An 8090-nucleotide genomic window follows, 5' to 3' on the forward strand; every position below is an offset into this window, starting at 1 on the left:
GCTGTGTTGGGTCTTCGTTTCTGTGCGAGGGCTTTCTCTAGTTGCGGCAAGCGGGGGCCACTCTTCATCGCGGTGCACGGGGCTCTCACTATCGTGGCCTTTCTTGTTGCGGAGCACAGGCTCGAGACGCGCAGGCTCAGTAATTGTGGCTCACGGGCCTAGTTGCTCCGCGGCATGTGGGAACTTCCCAGACCAGGGCTCGAACCCGTGCCCCTGCACTAGCAGGCAGACTCTCAACCACTGCGCCACCAGGGAAGCCCCCGAGATTTTTGCCTTTTTAAATGTACTTAATTCTATAAATTTCCCTCTCAGCACTGCTTTTGCTGTGTCCCACAAATCTGACATTTTATTTTAATTAAATTCAATGTATTTTAAAAATTTTCCTTTGAGACGTTGACTTAGGGATTGTTTAGAAGAGTTCTGATTAATTTCTAACTGTTGGAGATTTTCCTGGTATCATTGTAATTGTTTTCTAGTTTGATGCTTTTGTGGTCAGAGAACACATTTTGTATGATTTCAATAATTTAAATGTCCTGAGTTTATTTTCTGGATCAGGATATGATCTCTCTTGCTATTTGTTCCATGAGTGCTGGAAAAGAATGTGTGTTCTGCTGCTGCTGGCTGGGGTTTTCTGTAACTGTTGATTAGATCCTGTTAGTTGATGGTGTTAAGTTTTTCTGTATCTTTGTTGATTTTCTTTTTAGAAGTCCTATCAATTGTTGAGAGAAGGGTGTTCAAGTCTCCAGCTGCAACTGTGATTTTATTCCTTTTTCTAGTTCTATTGGTTTTTGCTTCATATATTTTGTAATTCTGTTGTTTATACATAGATGTTTAGAACTATGTCTTCTCAGTGGATTGACTCTCTTGTAAGTTTATGATGGTCCTGTCTATGGTAATTTTTGCTCTGAAGTGCACTTTGTCTCATATTAATATAGCCACTCTTTTGCAAATGTTTTCTCCCAGTCTGTGGCTTATTTTCTCATTCTCTGATCAAGAATTTTTTTCTTTTCTTCAGTTTTAGAAGTTTGACTATGATATGTCTTATGGATTTCTATGGGTTTACTCTTTTGGGGGGGTTCACTCAACTTCTTGAATATGTAGGGTTAGCTCTTTACCAAATTTGAAAAGTTTTCAGCCATTATTACCTTGAGCACTTTTTCAGCCCTACCTTCTTACTTCTCTCCTCTGGGGACATGCCATGACTGTTAGAACTTCTGTTATAGTCCCACAGGTCCATGAGGCTCTGCTATTTTTTTTTTTTTTTTTTTTTTTGGTAATTTTCTATTTCTCAGAGTTGGTAATTTTTATTGTTCTGTCTTACAGTTCACTGATTCTTCTGTCCCCTCCATTCTGCTGTTTAGCTCATCCACTGAGCTTTTTATTTTTGTTAATGTGTTTTCCAGTTCTAAAATTTACATTTGGTTCTTCTTTATATCTCGTATTTTTTTTTTTGAGGCTTTCTATTTGCCAAGACAATTTTATATTTTGCTTGTTTCAAGTGTGTTCATAATTGCTTGTTGAAGCATTTTTATCATGGCTTCTTTAAGATCTTTAGATATTTCTAACATTTGTCATCCTCACATTGACACCTATTGTCTTTTTCATTCAGTTCGAGATATTCTTGGTTCTTGACACGAAGTGTGATTTTGAATTGAAACCTGGACATTTTGAGTATTGCAGGACTGGATCTGCTGTTTTATCTGGCATTCTCTCACACTGTTCTAGAAAGGGAAGAAGGTTGAGGCCTTATTATTGCCAGGCAGGGATATAAGTCCAGCTCCCCACTCAGCCTCCATTGCCACCTGAGTGGGGGGGAGGGGGCTCTCTCCACCACTGCTGGGTGGAGGTGGGGATGTTGGCTCCCCTCTAGGCCTCCAGTGATACCTCCCTGGCTGGGAGGTCTAAGAGTGCCTCATTACTGCTCCCCACATGACATCTATTGACACCAGAGGGGTGTTACTGATGGAGGGTGATAAAACTCCTCTCCACTAGGCTTTATCTGATACCACTCAGTAGGGAGAGAGAGGGGTGCCCTGTTACTGCATCGTGGTGGTGGTGGTGGTGTCAGTAGTGGTTGAAAGGCTAGGCTCCCCAGGTGGTCTCAACTGACTCTGCCAGGGTGGGGAGCTCCTTATTACATCCTGGTGAGGGTAAAAGTCTAGGCTCCCCACTGGGTCTTTGGGGGCATGGGTAATGGTTGGGGTCAAAAAATATATATATTTATACTGGGGATATATATGTATATATAGAATATTTTTTTTTAAGGGAGAAATAGGGGAAAGTAAATGTACTTCATCTTCTGTCAGTTTTATTCTGTATTGATTATTTCTACCAGTAATATTCATAAAGAATTGGATAAAAGAATGAAAGTCTGTATTTATTTCTTGGAGTAAAGAGCAAAGAACATTAGTAGGGTAAAGGCATGGGATATGGAGGTAGGGTCAAAATATTGTGCTTAATGGCTTTTGACTTTATATTGACCACCATGTTAAGCATGGGTATAATGACCCTAGCCTTAAGTAGCATGCAGTCCAGCTTGGAAGCCAAGATGGGGATTGCAAAACGGATATGCCAACAAAGCAGCAATTTCTAAGTGCTCACTAAGCCATAAAGTGAGCAGCTTGTCAAAGGAGGCTGATGTTGAGACAGAGCAGCCACGGAGGTCCCACATTTCATACAAGAGGCAGGATGTGAGCTAACCTCAGAGAAATCAGACGTGGGTATGATGGGAGGAGGCAGCTGGTGAGATAGCAATTAGATAGGGAGAATGGAATTGACAAAAATGGAAAGTCAGTAATATAATAACAACTGCAATATTTAATTACTGTGTGTGTATTAGGTTCTGGACACTATGCCAGGCACCTTAGATTATTTTAATCATCCCTCACAACACCCCTTTGAAGTACGAAATACAATTCTATTTTACAGATGAGGAAACTGAGGCCCAGGAAGGTAACTTCCCCAAAGTCACATACCTATGTCAAGAGGAAGAGTTAGATTCATGGGACGTCTGTCTGAGATATTTTAAGCACTTTCCTAGAATGCTGGGAATGTACACAGCATTTGGCTGGAACAGCATTAGCTTGGGTGAAGAGAAGAAAATAATAAGATTAGAAATTGAGCCAAGATGTATGGGCCTTTCTACTTTTGAGCAAAGGAGTGAGGGCCTGAGTAGGCCTCTTTGGGGACAGCAGACAGAGGGGAACTACGGCAGGGAAGTGGGCCCAGTTTCCATTATGTAAGATGAGAATATGGATCTCACACTGACCTTTGAACAAAACCCCTTGCCAGGTCACCTTTCATGTCACTTCAAAAACACTAAGAAGACACAAATCTTCCAGTGGGGCTTACTCTCTCCTCTTTTTTTTTTTTTTTTTTTGAAAGACAAATGTTACATTAGGGGCATTTAAAGAACACCTTTAGAATTTTTCAATGGAGACTTTGAGATGTGATGGGTTAAATTCTACTTAGCTTCTGGCTCCTTATTTTTTAAATGTCGTGTTCCTGAATCATGCTTAGCCATTCATTCAGACTGGTTAGTTTAATTAGACACAATGTGGGTAGACAGAATGACATCACATACCTCCTTCAGAAGAGACAGAGGAGAAACAGAGGGGAAGAGAAGGATTCTAATAGAATTTCGTTCCAAAAGACTGGATGAGACTGACCAAAAGGGGGGGGGGGGGGGAAGAATTGGACCAAAAGATTCCAGTGAGCTTTTGGACAGCATGTCTGTGGTGGTGCAGTCAATCAGTAGTGCTAAAGGAATTATAAATATTTCCTATTAACACAGGAAGGGAAGGCCAAAGAAGTGCAGCCTGGGAGGATCTACAGAGAGCTGTTTCCAAAAATATTTCACAGAACATCAATCCCATGGAAAGATCCAAGAAAAAAAAGAGTTCCGTGGTTTGTGAAAAACACTAGGTTAATCAAATGTGTCTTTACTGCCAGACTTTTCAGAGCCTTTAAAAATTTCACATGCATTATGAAATCCCAAGAGGGGCTGTAGTATGCTGTGTTCCCAAATATACTTGTTTACAGAAATTCCTCCCACCCCTACCCCCACACACTCTTTTTGTGCAGATTTTTCTTGCAGATTTCTTATGACAGGTACATCACACTTCACACTTTCGTAAGTTCTGGACAGGGAAAGACTTACCTCATGACACAGAACTGTATTCCCCACTGTAGATTTTTCTTTGGTTCCTCAAAGATGTGTCTGACATATGCTTCTAAGATTACTTGAGAACTAAATGAATATTTTCTACTTAAATCCAAATGTACAAAGGCAAGTAATTTTCTTAAAATTTCCAAATTTCTACCCCAACCCTCTCAACCATCCAAATGAATTAATAAACTAGTTCATCAGACGAAATTGCAGCTATTTTATACACTTTTAAAAAATGAATGCTCAATTATAATCAGATTATAAAACGAATCACATTGCCACATCTCTTTCTAGCCGCCTGGGCTGTAAGCTATTTGTCGTCAGGTTCTCAGTGGCCTCCTCTCTGCTGCCCAGCTCGAACCTGGGCCTCCCGCCCTATCGGATCAAAGAAGTTGTTGGCAAACTTTCTCACGTTGTCTGCCCTGGAGGCCCTGGAGATCTTTTGGAATTCACCGAAGGGTGCATCTTTCTCTCGCGAGATCTGCTCCATCTTCCGCTCCTTTTTCCTAATGGCTTCCTTAATGCGCTCGATGTGGCACTTTTCCTCCTTCTCGGCTTTCAGCTTCAGGATGTGATGATTCTTCTCCCGCAGGATGTTGAGCTCCCGAATCTGCTGCACCTTGTCGCTGATATTCCTGTGGACGTTACTCCTGGTCTGCAGGATCTTCTGGTCCGCGAGCTCCACGGGCAGCCGCTCGTGCCCCTTCCTCTGCTCCCCGGACTCTTCCGCGCACCCCTTGACCTGCTGGCACTGCTCCTCCTCCTTCTTGACCTTCTCCTTCGGCTCCCGGTGATGCTCCTTAATCAGGCCCTGGGGGATCTCTTGGGACCACTGGGAACACTGTTCCAGGGACAGCTTCCTAAGGAGCTCCTCAGCCTTGGCCTGGCAGTCCCTGAGGACCTTCTGGGCCTGGTAATTGACTAGGGAGCTAAGACGGGTCTCCTGGATCTTCTTCTGGCCCTCGGTGGTGTGCACATGCCTCTTTAGACAGACCTGCTTCAGCCTCTTCTGCAGCTGCAGGCTGTTCTGCTCCCGCAGGTCCTGCATCATCCTCTCGTGCTCCTGCAGGCGCTGCACCTGGTACTGCGTCCCGCGCTTGGCCTCGGTCTCAGAGGGGGCCCCCTCCAGCTTCTCCTGGCGCTGGTTCTCTTGGTCCCCTAGCTGCGCCTTCCACCTGCGCTCCTGCCGGCTCGTGTTCGTCGCTTGCCGGTCCCGCCGTCGGACACACTGCTCCTTCTCCTGCTGCCACTGCTCCTGGCTCTGCTGCAGCAGCAGCTTGCGCTCTGTCTCTAGGGTCAACTGGACCTTCTGGTCCGAGCGCTTCAGCTCCTCCCAGGCTAGGGCCGCCTGCTGCTGCAGCTCCCGCATCCTCTGGGCCTTCTTGAGCCAGGTCAGCACCAGGGCCACAATCTTCCGGTCCCTGGAGGACATTACTGCCTCTTCCAGCTTGTTCTTGAGGATCTGGGTGTGCTGGTTCTGCATCGCCTTGCTGGAGAGCGAGGGCTGGGAGTACTGGCTGGCTAAGGACTCCACCGGATCATTACGGTATCTTTTCTGGAGGTACACGCAACCTGACTGCGTCCCGAACTCTCTGGAGGGCACAGAACACTTCTTCGTGTGAACCGAGGAAAGGGACCAGCGACCGAGACCTCTGCAGGCCGGCACTGCCCACTGGTCTCCGCTCTGCACCTTTTCTACCCCGAAAGTTCCACTCGGGGGAGTGTAAGCTCCCCGCGGGTAAGGTGGGGGCGAATCTCCCCGGGCCGGAGGGTAGTGCTGGCAGGGCTGAGGCTGTTGCGGTGGCAGCTGGGGCTGCTGCTGCCAGGCCGGGCTAGGCGGCCTGCCTCCCTGCTCCAGGGGCTTGGTACCCGCCTCCCCCCAGGCGTCTTCCAGGCGCCGGCTGCGGGGCCGGTGCTTCCTGGCGTGGTCCGGGGGCCTCCGGGCCACGTCGGTCAGGCTGCGGCTTTCAGGCGGAAAGTCCGGGTACCGGCGCCGGCGGGGCCGCGGGGTGGGCGAGCAGCGCAGGTGCGGCCAGGGCGCCGAGGCCTCGCTCCGCTCGCGGGGAGTCCCGGGCCGGGAGCACAGGCCCTGCTCGCTCTGCGGCCCTGACCCGCCCAGCCGCGCCGAGGATGCGCGCTCCTTGCGGGGCGGCGGGGCCTCCCAGAGGTCCGAGTGAGGCCACGGGGAGAAGCGGCCGAAGCCCTCCATGCTCCCTCCCCGCGCGCCCAGCGTCTGAGCCAGGGTCCCTGGACCTCACGGGGGGCGCTGCGGAGACCCGCCCCGCCCTCGGATCCCGGGGGTCCGGGCCGCCTGTGACGCTCTGGCCACTTCACAATGCGCCTCCGCCCCCCGGTTGCCGCAGCCCTCGGCCCTCGGCCCTCGCCCACCCCAGCCTTCCTAGCACCCCGCGCGGTGAGAGGAGGGGGGAGGAGGGGAGGGGAAGGGGGGAGGAGAGGGGGGAGGGGAGGAGAGGGGGGGAGGGGAGGAGAGGGGGAGGGGGAGGGGGGAGGTGCTGTAGAAAGACAGGGTGACCCTTAAAGCTGAGGGTGTGTAGTGAACCCCCACTGGTGTTTCAGGCAGGAATTTGAACTCGCATTTGTATACCTTAAAGTAGCAGAATTTTAAAAGTAGACAGGTGAAGGCATTACCCCCAGAATGGAATGCGGCGGGCAAGTCCTTTAGTCAGGGGTCCTTCCATTCTCTGCGCCTCTGCAGTGTATGCAAATGAAGCGGCCATGGAAGCACGTTAATTCACTGCACCATCCTTCTGCCCTTTTAAGTTAGCAAGCCCAAAGTATACTTTTTAAACTTTTAGAAGAGAGAGAGAGAGAAAAAATAAACAACTAATTTGTTTTCTCCTAATATGGCAATTACTGCTTTTGTCAAAATATGAATGTTAAGTGCACATTTCTGAAATAACATCAGTGGACAGCATGCCGAAATCACATTGTTATTGTTGTTTTCCTTTTTCTCCAGTTTTGTGAGATTATTTTTTCTTGTTGAGGCACCCAGGGCTAATGGGAAAAGCACTGAATTTGGTCATGCAAACTTGAGTTTGAATCTCCTCTGCCACTTTCCACTTGTGTGGTCTTGGGCTAGTTACTTAACTCTCCTGACCCTCAAATTCTGGAACAGTGGACTGGAAGAGGGGCCGTGACAATAGCACTGTTGGGCTGCCCTGAGGGTCGGATGAAACTATGTATCAAGAGCTTAGTGCCTTAATGCATTCAATAAACATTATTTTGATGTCCTTCTAGCCTTCAATTACAAATTGTAAGGTTTAATATATGGGTTTACAAAAGTTTCTACACATTCCTAGAGAAGAAGAATGGAATTAATGTTATCCTAAAACAGTTTAGGTAAAGGATAGAGTGCTAGGGAGGGACGATGCCCCGGTTCTGTTGTGTTCTTCCTGGACTGTGGATCATGGCTAAGTCACTTCCTTTCTCTGAGATGTAATGAGGAAACAGTTCTGGATAACATTCTCCAAATATGGTCAATCCTTAAAGAAGAAAATTAAGTATTTACTGATCCCAGTCTTCTTCACCCACATCTCCTTGAAGTTTCACAGTGACCCAGCTAGCCAGGGCCAGTAGAACTGATAACATTTCTTTAAGACAAATCTGAGGCTTGGCCATATTAACTGATTCCCCCAAAGATCAGTTGGTCAATGGTGGAAGTTTTGACTTCAGGTTCACTTGTCTTTCCATATCATGCTGCCTTTCAGGAAATGTACTTTGAATTGAGACATGTGTTACGGACCGAAAGTTTGTGTTCTTCCCAATTCGTATGTTGAAGCCCTAAACCCCAGTGTGATGGTATTTGGAGGTGGGACCTTTGGGAGGTGATTAGGTTTAGATGACGTCATGAAGGTGGGGCCTCCATGATGGGATTAGAGGAAGGGACCAGAACTTCTGCTCT

The 8090-nt window shown here is 47.6% G+C and overlaps 1 protein-coding gene across 2 annotated transcripts; it reads right to left on the reverse strand.

Annotated features, from left to right (window-relative positions):
* Positions 1–268: 268 nt before the first annotated feature.
* Positions 269–6619, reverse strand: LOC103020732 (coiled-coil domain-containing protein 185). 2 transcript variants are annotated; one of them, XM_028168044.2, is made up of 3 exons: positions 4160–6619; positions 2976–3082; positions 269–1721 (listed from the first exon to the last, which is right to left on the reverse strand). In XM_028168044.2, exon 1 carries the CDS (start codon positions 6375–6377, stop codon positions 4497–4499), a length of 1881 nt encoding a protein of 626 aa, XP_028023845.2. In that variant the 5' UTR covers positions 6378–6619; the 3' UTR covers positions 269–1721; positions 2976–3082; positions 4160–4496. The 2 variants fall into 2 exon arrangements, with proteins under 2 accessions (XP_028023845.2, XP_007188347.2); XM_007188285.3 differs by lacking the exon at positions 2976–3082.
* Positions 6620–8090: the final 1471 nt, after the last annotated feature.

This window comes from Balaenoptera acutorostrata, chromosome 1, assembly GCF_949987535.1.
Source record: "Balaenoptera acutorostrata chromosome 1, mBalAcu1.1, whole genome shotgun sequence".
Taxonomy (NCBI): Eukaryota; Metazoa; Chordata; class Mammalia; order Artiodactyla; family Balaenopteridae; genus Balaenoptera; species Balaenoptera acutorostrata.

Excerpts from the sequence above, each read along its gene's own strand:
- LOC103020732 (XM_007188285.3), bottom strand. The coding sequence starts at position 6,377 with ATGGAGGGCTTCGGCCGCTTCTCCCCGTGGCCTCACTCGGACCTCTGG.